The sequence below is a fragment of the Nomascus leucogenys genome, chromosome 20 (genome assembly GCF_006542625.1).
Source record: "Nomascus leucogenys isolate Asia chromosome 20, Asia_NLE_v1, whole genome shotgun sequence".
Classification (NCBI taxonomy): Eukaryota; Metazoa; Chordata; class Mammalia; order Primates; family Hylobatidae; genus Nomascus; species Nomascus leucogenys.
Window position 1 is genome coordinate 27,112,660 of NC_044400.1, and position 14,154 is coordinate 27,126,813.

Below are 14,154 nucleotides of genomic sequence, written 5' to 3' on the forward strand. Positions count from 1 at the left end.
ATGTTGGTCAGGATGGTCTGGAACTCCTGACCTCAGGTGATCCACCCGCCTGGGCTTCCCAAAGTGCTGGGATTACTGGCATGAGTCACCATGCCTGGCCCATTCTTCGATTTTCACTGCCACCCTAGCTTTGCTGCTCGAGGCCACATTTTCCAGCAGGAGCAGCCACCTCTCTGACAGATGGCATCTTCATGGTGCTTCCTGACTCCTCCTGGCCCTGCAGCTCTGCCACTGCGCTCCCCCCACTCCACCTGTCCCTAGGTGACACTGAGGCTTCCCGGGCCTTGCCCTCTTTACTTTCTCCCTCCCAAATTTCACTCCTTTCAACTCTCATCACAGTATTTTTACACTTGACAAAATCAGAAACCATCTAAATATTCTGAAACAGGACACTGGGTGCCCATCTACAGAACATCATCCACAGGAGGAATCATTGAGCAGCCACAACTCACACAGGAACTGACGGAAAACCGCTCATGCCCTGTGCTCAACAGATGGACAGTGTGATGTTACTTTTATAAAAACAATACTCCTCACACTCCCCTACACACATATGTATAAATATACAAAAAGGAATAGAAAAATACACCCTATAATGTTAACATTGGTTATCTCTAGAGATGGTGATTTCTTCTTTTTCACTTTTCTAAGTATCATTTTTTGGGCATATATTAAGAGTGTGTGTGTGTGTGTGTATTTTTTTTTTTTTAAGGGACACAATCTTACTCTGTCACCCAAGCTGGAGTACAGTGGCACAATCGTAGCTTACTGCAGCCTCAAACTCCTAGGCTTAAGCAATCCTCCCACTTCAGCTTCTCGAGTAGCTGGGACTACAGGGTGCACACCACCATATCTAGATAAATTAAATATTTTTTTTTTTTTTTTTTTTTTAGAGACAGGAGTCTCCCTATGTTGCCCAGGCTGTTCTTGAACTCCTGGGCTCAAGCAATCCTCCCGCCTTGGCCTCCCAAAGTGCTGGGATTACAGGCGTGAGCCACCACAACTGGAAAAAGTAACCCCTCATGCATCTACTTTTTCTACTGTTCTTGGTAGGAGTTCTGTTTCCCTAGTCAGATTCCCCCATTCCTCACACTCCTCACAACAAGTCCCCCGCTTCGAAGCAGGCCTCCTTCCACTGCCCTGAGAAACCGGCAGTGGGAACACGCTCTACCTCCTGCTTCAAGCCCCTAAAGCCGTCCTCCTCCCTAGCTAAGACCAGTCATTCTACCTGGGCCCTAATCTCACATCCCCACATCCTGAAGGATCTGCATCCAATCATCTGCTCCCCTCCACTGTGTAGGCAAGGTTCTTCTCTCCACTGGCCCTGCTGGGAGAGATCTCTCCCATCTGAAATGCCCTTTGATCCGTATTTCTCTCCAGTTTGTTCCTCAACTTCTTCACTCACTGTGATCTGGTTTCCATTCTCAACTCTGCACTCAACTATGCTCACAAGATCCAATGTACTCCTGGAAGAAACTGACTTTGGATATTGCAGACTGTAACTATGTGTAAAGTTTATTTAAGAAGAAAAACATGGAAATCCAGTGAGCCCATTCTCGAAGGAAAGGTCTTTACATCAAAACATTGGCAAATAAATGTGTATTTTATATCTTTTAGGTTAAAATAGAACATTTAATGTGGATAATAAGCAAATAATCCAATGGAGCCCTTTCATTTCATATGTGACCTGGTATCTCTTTGCAGCATGGCCCCTTTGGCTAGAATGTCCTTCCTGAAATAGTCTCCCTTATCTTCTATGCCACCACCCTCTCCTGGTCTCCCTCCTGTCAGCTCTAGCTTCTGTCCTTCCCTTAGTGTTGATGCTCCTTAGGATTCTGTCCTTATCCTTTACCTGGTGATTTCACTTACTCACTTTTCTTTAGTTATCTTCAAGCAACTAATCAATGTCTCTCAAATGTCTAACTTCTGCCTAAATGACTGGCTGAAACAGACTGGTATATCCAAAGTCCTGATGGATATATTTGCTTGGATATTCCACAATTCCTGCAATTTGCATGTATTCAAAAAAGAATTCATTGTATTTCAAAGAGAGCATCTCCTTCTAGGGTAACATTTCACTGAATTGCACTAGCATTTGCTCAACAGCCCCAGAAGACTTCTGATTCTTCTGTTTCTGCTCATGCCCTATTCAATCCCACTTCCTTCTGAATTATTCTCCATTCCATAGTTACAGTAGCCTGTCTAAAATATAAGTATGACTATGCCACTTCCCTGCTTAAAGATCCTTCAATGACTCTGGTATCACCAGGGTGAAGTCAAGGCATTGGCTGGGAATACCCCAGTGAGCACATCCTTCCTGCTCTGAATCTCCCCAACCACTCCTCATGCCCACTCTTCTCCACTTCAGCCACTTCAAATAGGAAATCACACCATGCCTACATCCATGTCTTAGTCTTCAAACAGGCCCTCCTGACTACAACCCTCCTACTCGACCTGACAAACTCCTCTGGACCTCCATGCTTCAGTTCAGAGGTGACACAATCTCTTTTGCACATCTGATATGGTTTGGCTCTGTGTACCCACCCAAATCTTATGCCAAATTGCAACTTCCAATGTTCGGTGAGGAACTTGGTGGGAGGTAATTCGATCATGGGGGCGGAATTCCCCCTTGCTGTTCTCATGATAGTGAGTGAGTTCTCATAAGACCTGGTTGTTTAGAAGTGTGTAGCACTTCCCCCTTCACTCTCTCTCTCTCCTTGCCACCATGTGAAGACATACTTGCTTCCCCTTTGCCTTTCTGCCACGATTGTAAGTTTCCTGAAGCCTCCCCAGCCAGGCCTCCGGTATAGTCTGTAGAACTGTGAGTCAATTAAACCTCTTTTCTTTATAAATTACTCAGTCTCAGGTAGTTCTTTATAGCAGTGTGAGAACTAACTAATACAGAAAATTGGCACCAGAAATGGGGTATTGCAATAAAGATGCCTGAAAATGTAGAAGCAACTTTGGAACTGGGTAATGAACAGGGGCTGGAACAATTTGGAGGGATCAGAAGACAGGAAAATGAAAGTAAGTTTGAAACTTCCTAGAGACTTGTTGAATGGTTGTGACCAAAATGCTAATCGTGATATGTACACTGAAGTCCAGGCTGAGGTGGTCTCAGATGAAGATAACGAACTGGAGTAAAGGTCACTCTTGATATGCTTTAGCAAAGAGACTGGCAGCACTGTGGCCCTGCTCTAGAGATCTGTGGAACTTTGAAGTTGAGAGAGATGATTTAGGGTATCTGGTGAAAGAAATTTCTAAGCAGCAAAGTGTTCAAGATATGGCCTGGCTGCTTCTAAAAGCCTCTGTTCATTTGCATAAACACAAAAATGACCTGAAACTGGAACCTATATTTAAAAAGGAAGCAGAGTGTAAAAGTTTGGAAAATTTGCAGCCCAACCAGGCAGGAGAAAAGAAAAACCCATTTTTGGGAAGGAATTCAAGGCTGCAGAAATTTGTGCAAGTAATTAAAAGCCGAATGTTAACAGCCAAGACAATGGAGTAAATGTCTCCAGGGCATTTCAGAGAACTTCTTGGCAGCCCCTCCCATCACAGACCTGGAGGCCTAAGAGGGAAAAATGGTTTTGTGGGCCAGGCCCAGGGCCCTGCTGCTTTGTGCAGCCTTAGTACATGATGCCCTGCATCCTAGCTGCTCCAGCTCCAGCTATGGCTAAAAGGGGCCAAGGTACAGCTTGGGCCATTGTTTCAGAGGGTATAAACCCCAAGCCTTGGTGGCTTCCATGTGGTGTTGGGCCTGTGGGTATGCAGAAGGCAAGAATTGAGGTTTGGGAGCGTCTACCTAGATTTTAGAGGATGTATGAAAATGCCTGGATGTCCAGGCAGAAGTCTGCTGCAGGTGCAGAGCCCTCATGGAGAACCTCTACTAGGGGATTGCAGAGGAGAAATGTGGGGTTGGAGCCCCCCCCCAGAGTCCCCACTGGGGCACTGCCTAGTGGAGCAGTGAGAAGAAGGCCATCGTTCTCCAGATCCCAGAATGGTAGATCCACCAACAGCTTGCACCATGTGCCTGGAAAAGCCACAGGCATGCAATGTCAGTCCATGAAAGCAGCTATAGGGGCTGTACCTTGCAGAGCCACAAGGGTGGAGCTGCCCAAGGCCTTGGGAGCCTACTCCTTGCATCAGTGTGCCCTGGATGTGAGATACGGAGTCAAAGGAGATTATTTTGGAGCTTTAAGATTTAATGACTGCCCTCCTGGGTTTCAGACTTGCATGGGGCCTGTAGTCCCTTTGTTTTGGCCAATTTCTCCCTTTTGGAATGGAAGCATCTACCTAATGCCTGTAGCTCCACTGTATCTTGGAAGTCACTAACTTGTTTTTTATTTTACAGGCTCATAGGTGGAAGGGACTTGCTTTGGCTCAGATTAGACTTTCGACTTGGACTTTTGAGTTAATGCAGGAATGAGTTAAGACTTTGGAGGACTTTGAGAAGGCATGATTGTGTTTTGAATTGTGAGGTCATGAGATATGGGAGGGGCCGGGGTAGAATGATATGGTTTGGCTCTGTGTCCCCAACCAAATCTCATGTCAAATGGTAATTCCCAATGTTGGGGGAGGAACCTGGTAGGAGGTGACTGGATCTGGGGGCAGATTTCCCCCTTGCTGTTCTTATGATAGTGAGTTCTCATGAGACCTGGTTGTTTAAAAGTGTACAGCACTTCCCTCTTCACTCTCTCTCTCCTGTCACCATGTGAAGATGTGCTTGCTTCCCCTTATGCCATGACTGTAAGTTTCCTGGGGACTTCCCAGCCACGACTCCCATACAACCTGTGGAACTGTGAGTCAATTAAACCTCTTTTCCTTATAAATTACCTAGTTTCTGGTAGTTTTTTTTTTTTTTTTTTGGAGACAGAGTCTCACTCTGTCACCAGGCTGGAATGCAGTGGCGCGATCTCGGCTCACTGCAACCTCTGCATCCCAGGTTCAGGCGATTCTCCTGCCTCAGCCTCCTGAGTAGCTGGGACTACAGGTGTGCAACACCAAGCCCAGCTAATTTTTGTATTTGCAGTAGAGACGGGGTTTCACCATGTTGGCCAGGATGGTCTCGATCTCTTGACCTCATGATCCGCCCACCACGGCCTCCCAAAGTATTGGGATTACAGGTGTGAGCCACCGCACCCGGCCTCTGGTAGTTCTTTATAGCAGTGTGAGAACTGACTAATACAACATCCTCCCTGGGCACCACAACTAGCCACGGGTCTCCTGGATGCTGAGCAGTGGCCATACTCACTGCACCATGATCTTGTGCTTATATGTCTGCCTCTCCCATGAGACTGGAGCTCTCAGAAAGCCATGGTGGTGTGTGGTTCAGGCTCACCATTTTTACTACATCATGAAACAAAACTATGTCCAGAATAAACAAAAGCAAACTGAGAAAAAAGGCACTTAACATTCCTTGAAAAGATAGCTGAGGGTTACTCTTTTGAAATTTTGTAAAATTAATTACCTTGGGCCTCTTAATACTATTTTATGGTTATTATAAAAAAGACAAAAAATAACAAAGGTGAGGATGTGGAGAAAATGAAATTCTTATATAGCATTGGTGAGAATGTACATCAGTATAGCCATTATGGAAGACAATATAGTGGTTTCTCAAAAACCTAAAAATGGAACTACCATACAACCAACAATTCCATTACTGGGAATTTATCCAAAGAAAGGAAATCAGTGTATCAAAGAGATGCCTACACCCTCATGTTTGTTATAACACTATTCACAATAGCCAAGATACAGAATCAATCTAAGTGTCCCTCAACAAATGAATGCATAAAGAAAATGTGACATATATACACAATGGAACACTATTCAGCCATAAAAAGAAATGAAAGCCTATCATTCCACAGCAACATGGATGAACTGGAGGACATTATGTTAAGTGAAATAAATCAGGTACATTAAGACCAAAATCATATATTCTCACTCATTTATGGGAACTATTAAGAGTTGAGCTCATAGAAGTAGAGAGTAGAACTGTAGTTACTAGAGGCTGGGAAAGGTGGGGGTGGGGGAGGAAAAGAGACTGGTTAATAGCTACAAAATTACAGCTAGGTAAGAGGAATAACTTCTAATGCTCTATAGCAGGAGTCCCTAACCCCCAGGCCATAGACTGGTATTGGTCTGTGGCCTGTTAGGAACTGGGCAGCACAGCAGGTGAGCAGTGGGCAAGTGAGTGAAGCTTCATCTTATTTACAGCCACCCTCCATCGCTCACATTACTGCCTGAGCTCTGCCTCCTGTCAGATCAATGGCAGCATTAAATTCTCATAGGAGCGTCAACTCTATTGTGAACTGTGCATGTGAGGGGATCTAGGTTGTGTGGTCCTTATCAGAGTCTAATGCCTGATGATTTGTCACTGTCTCCCAGCACCCTCAGATAGGGCCATCTAGTTGCAGGAAAACAAGCTCAGGGCTCCCACTGATTCTTTATCATGGTGAGTTGTATAATTATTTCATTATATATTACAATGTAGTAACAACAGAAATAAAGTACACAATAAACGTAATGTGCTTGAATCATCCCCAAACCATCCTCCCACCACCTGGCCCGGTCTGTGGAAAAATTATCTTCCACAAAACCAGTTCCTGGTGCCAAAAAGGTTGGGGACTGCTGCTGTAAAGTACTGTAGGGTAAATACAGTTAACAACAGTTTATTGTGTATTTCCAAAACACTAGAAGAGAGAATTTTTCAATGTTCCCAACATAAAGAAATGATAAACGAGGTGATGGATGTATGAATTACCTTGATTTGATTATTATACATTCTACACATGTATCAAAATATCACTTTGTATCCCATAAATGTGTACAATTATTACATGTCAACTAAAACTAAAAAAACATTATTTTAACCACAGGATAAAAATGTAATGATGAAGCTCAGTAATCATGATGGTCAGTGTTCAGAAGCCTCATTATCTGTCTTTAACTAATACAGAGTTCTCTTTCAGCCTAGGGATACTTACAATATCACACTCCTTTTTGCCATCTCGTTTAATTGGCTCATTCAGATCTTCTTGGCTTCGAAAACTAAACTTTTCAATGGCTTCTGTAACTCCACGTAGAGAACTATAGATTTCTTCAGAGTTCAGGTTCTCTGTATCATAGTCCAGCATGCTAAAGATAAAAAATATTTTATTTCTTAAATCGAGGCATATACATAGAACTGAGATATGGGCATAAGTTACTTCCCACAATTTAAAGAATAAGATATATTTATAGTTTTGTTTATTGGGTGATTTGGAATGAAAAGGAGACATCTTTTGTTAGAGTACCACCACCGGACAATTACACATCTTCCTTGTTAAATCTGCCAAACACATTACATCAGCACTCAATAAAAACCAGTGGGAAACAACAGTAACCACGAGAATGCAGGAACTCAAAGAGTGACACTGGTGACTGAAGGCACGAGATAATGGAAGTGGAAAAATAACTTTCTTATTTCGAAGATGGAAAAAAGGAGTTTGGTTGTTACTGGTCTCAAATGTACAAACTTAAGAGGAATGGGCAGTTGGAAATAAAGCTAGTACTACAAGCAAATTTCAAAGGAGCAAAGTAAATGACCTCACAAGGCTAGGTTATAATCCCAGGTATCCAATCCAGAAAACAAATAAAACCCTACAAAAAACCAAAAAACAAAAAACAAAACAAAGCAAAAAACCCTAGACTCAAAGTCAGATCCACCCTACGAACAGGCCAGCCCAGAAAGTCTAACTCTCACATCATCTCACCCCGGAGCTTGCTATTAATATCAGACTCTTCTACATGCTTCTATTTGGAGTTTTGTAATCAAAACAGATTTTATAAAAAGTCACATTCCTGGATAGACATCTAAAAATCCTCATAAAAGCAAGAAATATTTGTTGTTCACAAAAAAGTGTTACTGACTGCTGTCTTTATAGACAATGGGCACAGCAAAACATGAAATGAAGCAAAAAAGCCAAACAATCCTTTTTGGTGCACTGCAGTTTGTCAATAAGTGCCTTTTAGATGTCTGGAAAGTGCACTGAAACAGGGAGAATCCTGAGAACAAAAACCATCCTGATAATATAAAAGAAAGGCATGGGATGGATACATCAGCATAAAGCAAGCAAAACACGAAGCAACAGTCAACCAAGGGCAAGTTAAAATCTTAGTTTAAATGTCATTTGTTTCAAGAAAGTTTCAAGAAAAGATCAGATGAATTCATCTAATTTAATTTTTAAAATAGTCCTGAGCTATACTGAGGATTGCTAGGGACACGCAAAGAATCCTTGGCTGTATATAAGTAAGCATGCAACACTGTTTAAGGACTAAAGAAAAGCAATCTTCCTTTTCTTCAAAAGAGTAGTAACTGAAGAAACTAAGTATCCTTCCTAAGGGCAACACAACCAATCCTGTACATTCCCAAAGTGAGGTTCCTGTAATGTAAAAATGATGAACATTTACTAAATACTCTTCCTTAAGTATTCTGCCTTAAAAAAAAAAAAAAAAAAAAAAAGTTTGGGCAGATGAGCAAGATAAGATTTGGAGAGCTCTCACTTGGAGTGGCCAGATCTCTATTGGCTTGATGTTGCAATGATCCAAGTGTTTTCTAGGGCTGGTGCTGGTAGGTTCTAGAGCCCAAGAGCTGACCACAATCTCAAAGATGGGAGCTATTGGTCTAGAATTGCAAATATGGCCCAGATAAAACCCACCTTTCCTGATGAATGAAAGAAAATACACAACCCAAATGTATTTGGAGAGTTCACAAAAAAAAAAAAAAAAAAAAATTCAACTCAAAGATTGACTTGACTGTCAAACAAAAAGAAATGTGAACCTTGAACAGGTTTGCTGTTAAAATTCCATGTCTAAACTGACAGGAGGTAGAATAAAAAACCTGAAGAGAATTTAAGATCTCAACCTCTTCTACGTTCACAAGGCTGTCTGTCAAAGAGGCAACACTCTTTAGATGTGAGGAAGGCAGGACCAAGGGGCCAGAGGCTCCCCTCCTCCTTCTGAGGACACCACAGTACTAGCTTACGTATGGACAAGGCATTTATACATCTGGCCAGTACACTATTTTTTATATATAAAGACTGAGTATTATGACTCAAACAAAAAATATATATACAAGATGTAAAAAAAAGCCTTAAGATACTTTTAATCACAACAACCAAAAATAACAGCATAGCCCATGCAAAAGAAAAAAATCCAGAAAACTGAAAGAATGATGGGATGGACAAGAGGAAGTCTGGCAGAACGTTCAAGTTTTTTAAGGGATGTCACAATATTATTTTCCATATGTCGCTTCAGATAATGTCAGCTTTCAGATAATTCATCTCATTATTCTTAACCTGAACTTTCTTAAAAATATTTCATTTCAAATCACATCACTTCACTATTACAATAGCCTCTTTTTAAAATAAGAAAATAAAGGATTCTGCCTGGTAATTTCCTCCTTCTCACTTTCAATTAATAAACCAACTCAAACTCCCAATTCAGGAGCACCATTTGCAGAACTAAGAACAATTGAAGGTGTCTTCTTTTAGACTCACTAGCCTGAGGTTTGAAGTATCTCCTTGGTATGAAGCTAAAACTGTGAGCTGCAGGTGAGAGGCATAACTGCTTACCTCCAGGAGGAAACGGACCATGCTACTTTCTTTGCTATTTTTATGCTTTGGCTTGAATTGTATTTTTTCCAAATCAGTATCTGTTAAGTTCTCACCTAAAGAAAAAAGGAACTTCCCATGAAAGCCATCATCAGGGAGGGTAGATATTGTGTCCTCACAAGCAGTATATGAGGGAGCAGCAGGACGGCCTCAGAAGCTGACTGAGAAGAGACCTGGGGAAACCTCAATCTGCCATCTGCTCCACAGCCTGTCTCGTTTCAGCCCTGAGACAACCCCAGGACATAATCCTTGGGTTAGAGTCAGGCTCTGATCACCTGTAAATACTCTGGTTAGACTCCAGAAGGGCTTTCTTAGGGTTTTTTAGATTAGAGAGAATTCCTTAATCAGCCAATAGTCATTGACCTAAGGTTAGGCCATGCCACCAACACGGAAGCTGAATGCGGCCCTGGGCTTGCCCGCTAAAGGATCCATGTCATGGGGAGGGAAGAGAACATGGGGTCAGGTCTCCAAGAGAGAGAAACTGGAGAGAGAAGTCTGCCTTCTTTGTCATTTTGTAGGAAAAGGGTACAATGTATAGAATAAGGATAGTCATTCTTTGTTATGGAATCAATAGGATTTTGGCACAGAGCAAAGAGACAGACATACAGATTCCCTCTTAATTTTATGTAACTGATAGGTTTTCTAAATGTAAAAGTCTCTAGTCAACTATCCCTGCCTCCAATGGGCAACAGAAGTTATAAGTATTTAGTAAGCATTCTCTCTTAATGAGTTAGGTCAACACGTATCGTTGTGTACGTATGTGAAAGATGATCCTAGGAACAGGATGTGCTCTGGAGGGGCAATCTTGATGGCTGGCTGGTAGTGAAGCTGAGTGCCCACGAGGGCATATAGGTCAACATACTGGGAGATAGTCAACCAACTATCTTACACTTGGAGGCACAGCTAACCTTAAAAAAAAGAAAAAGGAGTGACCTGCTTTGTTAACATTGAAGACAGCAGCCGTTTCCTCACCTGCTTGCCCTAACCTTGTGTATCTAGAAACATTCATCGCAGGGTTCTCTGTACATTTTAGAAATGACTTGTAGAGGTATAACAGCTTCAAAAAGAAGGTGTTGTTAAAATATTTCATTTACTGTTTTTGGCTTCACTACGTAGATTATTTGTATTCCACAAAAGTCAGAATGCAAATCTGCGCAAAAGCTATCTATGAAGCATTTCAAAAGTAACAGGCCGTTTTTGTTTTTTTTTTTTAACCCTTTTCCTATCACACCCTCTATCATAGAGGGTAGAAACTCATCTCACAAAGCACAATGACAGCTGGACTGCCCGGTGCTCTAACAGGTTTCTAGGGAAGAGACTCTCTGATCTTCAGACCTTACTTATAAAAGCATCCCCAAGAGAGCCTGAAATAGCCATCTGCAGTATTATGTGGACCCTTCTTTGTACCACAGATTTACCATCTGTCAGCATCTGAGGGAAGCCCACCCCTTCTTCCAGACTCATAACATTGTTGCATAATCAGTGTCCATGATGCTGTACTCAGCATCAACTGTGGGGGTGTGTGAGGTGACTGACAGTTCTCCTTCTTAGAGGCAGGGCATCCTTAGTGAGCTGTAACAGTTATCCTGCCTCTTGGGGATTCCTTTCTGGATCTGTGTGCTCAGACTGCCCTCATAAGACAGTATGTTAGGAAAGAAATCAGCTATATATAGTCAATAGCATGGCTGAGAATGACAGGTGTGCTTTGGGAAAGAGTAGGTCTCTTTGGCTTCTCAGGGGAATGCCTTCTGCACTTTAGACGCATGCTAAGGAAACTGCTCCCACTATTGCCCATGCTGACCTCACAGCATTTCCTGAGATCTTTCTGGGGGCTGAGCACTGTACTGTACAGAAAGGCCCACAATAATGGGCGGTGATGAATCTGAATCCAATCAGGTTATAAAGGGTCATCTGTCCCTGTGACACAGCAGGAACCATATTTGTGAGATTTGGCAAAGATCACACACCTGCTCACACTTCTCACCAAGGCTCTACTCCTGCTATGTGACACCGAGGAAGGGACCACACTGGAGGCAACTTAGAGGCTTTCCCAAAGACCTGAGACGACCTTGGAAACGCAATAATATTGTGACACCTCAGACAAGTTTGACAGGTAGCTTGTTACCTGGGAGAGTAAGAGCGCCTGAGAGCCTTGTGGGAGGGAGCGGTGGGGATGGAGTTAGGCTGAGAAAAGGGAGGTGGGTGCTTCGCTAACCCGTCGGCACTCCAACCCCATAACCGACTGCAGTGATCAGAAGAGGAAAATCAGAGAGAGAAATACAAAAAGCAAAGGGGAGGGGAGGAGGAAAGCACTACACACTAAGTGTCTTAGTCTTCTTTCCTTGACAATGTTATATTAAAGTTAATCAGAGCAAAATTTGCACTTCATCACACAGAGAAAGGAACAAATTTTGTTTTACAATTTGGTCCTCGACGAGACTACTTTATTCTTTCCCCTCCCAACCATGGAATGTGTTTACTACTTAAAATCACATGGGATTCCAAGAGTGTCTATGCGTGAGACTGTGTGTATATGTGAGTATGAGGGGGTGTGTGTATCTGCATGCACTGGGAAGGACACAACACAATACACAAGAAAATACGGATGCTCACTTTCAGTTAACTCATCAGTTATTTTAGAAAGAACCAAAGAAGTATCATGGGGCCTCAATTCAAATGAGACCAGAGGGACTCCAGCAGGAGGACTCAGAGACCGTGCTACTCTGACCAGAGCTCTCCAGCGTGGAGCAGTGCATTCTTTGAGGCTGTGATCAAGTTGGATGGCATTCAGAGACAGCACAAGCTGTTTCTTCTGAAACAACAGTAGCATCACTAGAGGGCTAGCGTGTTAAGTCTCAGCTGGCCAGCTCAGAGTCATAAAAACCAAATCCCCCTGCTCATACCACCTAGTATGAGAACTGAAATTCTTTGGGGAACACAAGTATTCATCTTCCCTTCACAAATATCACTGGGTGCCTGGGCTTGCAGAGGCCCTGAAGGAGAGTTCTAACAACTGCTGCAATTCAAAAGGATGGAGGGAGAGACTGGGAAAGTAGGGAGCTGGGCTGGCTGGTGATGTGGGGTAAGGCCATGGGTGGAGTCCATGGCATCAGCGCCAGAGCACCGATAGAGCAGCCCTGCCTGCCACTGGCATTCATTGGCATCGTCACAGCAGGAACCTCTCTGCATGCTAGTCTCCCCTGAGCACAGGTATGGCTCTGCTTTATAAGGAAAATAAGGCATTGAGATGCAAAGTCACTAGCATACAGAGGCCTAAAGACACACTGGCCTCTGTGTGGGGCACACACTGGGTCAGATGCACACACTGGGTTGGAGGTGAGGGCACAGGAGGGATGCAGGTGACACCTCAGGCTGGGCCTCTGCTTGGGGAAGGAGCGGCAGACACATCAACCTCCGAGTGTGGGGCGGGGTCTCCCTGTTAAGCCCCACTTTGATTCTATCCATACTCTGGATCCTCTCACAAGAAGATGACTAAAAATTACTTCCTATTGCTAGGGACATACATGCTATTTACACACAGTCACCCTGCTCTATGACATGTTTGCCAAGAACATATGGCACACCAGAGCAAGGACCACCATATACTTTTTTTTTCTTAAAGGAAATGGACTTCAGATGACTTCTGAAGCCCCTTGCAACTCAGTTTTTCATTTACCATAAAATCACATTGGGTAAAATATAAATATGTATTTCACATATTTATAGCACATAGATCTCTTCTCCAAATACCAAGTGGTATTTGTGTATTAGTTGGGAATAGGAAGTTTATTCCTTCACATAGAAATGATGTCTAACGGAATGTTTTACAAAAGTTTAACCTATTATCTTACAGCATCTCTACTACTACTGGGTTGATAAAAAAAAATGACTTCCTCACTGGTGATATATATATATATGTACTTTTTTTTTTTTTTTTTTAAGACAGGGTCTCATTCTGTTGTCCAGGCTAGAGTGCAGTGGCATGATGGTGGCTCACTGCACCCTCCATGTCCTGGGCTCAAGCAATCCTCCCACCTCAGCCTCCCAAGTAGCTGAGAACACAGGTGTGCACCACCATGTCCGGATAATTTTTTATTATTAAAAAATAGTGAGACAGGATCTTACTATGTTGCCCAGGCTAGTTTCAAACTCCTGGGCTGAAGCAATCCTCCCACGTTGGCCTCCCAAAGTGCTGGGATTACAGGCATCAGTCACCATTGTCTGGCCACTAGTGATATTTTTAAACAATTATCAGTTTTATCATTTTAGAATAGTTTCTTACTATCATCATGATCCAAGTATAGAAATTTTAGACTAAAAAAAAAATTTATTTTGACAGTTAAAATTAGACTTAAAACAGCCCAGGTGTGGTGGCTCATGCCTGTAATTCCAGCATGTTGGGAGGCAGAGGTGGGCAGATCACCTGAGGTCTGGAGTTCGAGACTCCGTTTCTCCTAAAAATACAAAAATTAGCTGGGTGTGGTGGTGTATGCCTGTAGTCCCA

The 14,154-nt window shown here is 42.8% G+C and overlaps 1 protein-coding gene across 24 annotated transcripts in view; it reads right to left on the reverse strand.

Moving 5' to 3' along the window:
* The window catches only part of CLASP1 (cytoplasmic linker associated protein 1), a 301,555-nt gene that overhangs the window by 33,063 nt on the left and 254,338 nt on the right, over positions 1-14,154 (reverse strand). For 14 of the 24 annotated variants that reach the window (XM_030801415.1, XM_030801421.1, XM_030801412.1 and 11 more), the window contains 2 exons: positions 11,776-11,892; positions 6,984-7,134 (listed from right to left, as the gene is read on the reverse strand). In XM_030801415.1, coding sequence (XP_030657275.1) covers positions 6,984-7,134; positions 11,776-11,892 — 268 coding nt within the window. The remainder of the gene's footprint in view (positions 1-6,983; positions 7,135-11,775; positions 11,893-14,154) is intronic. The other 10 variants (XM_030801424.1, XM_030801422.1, XM_030801427.1 and 7 more) reach the window with 1 other exon arrangement.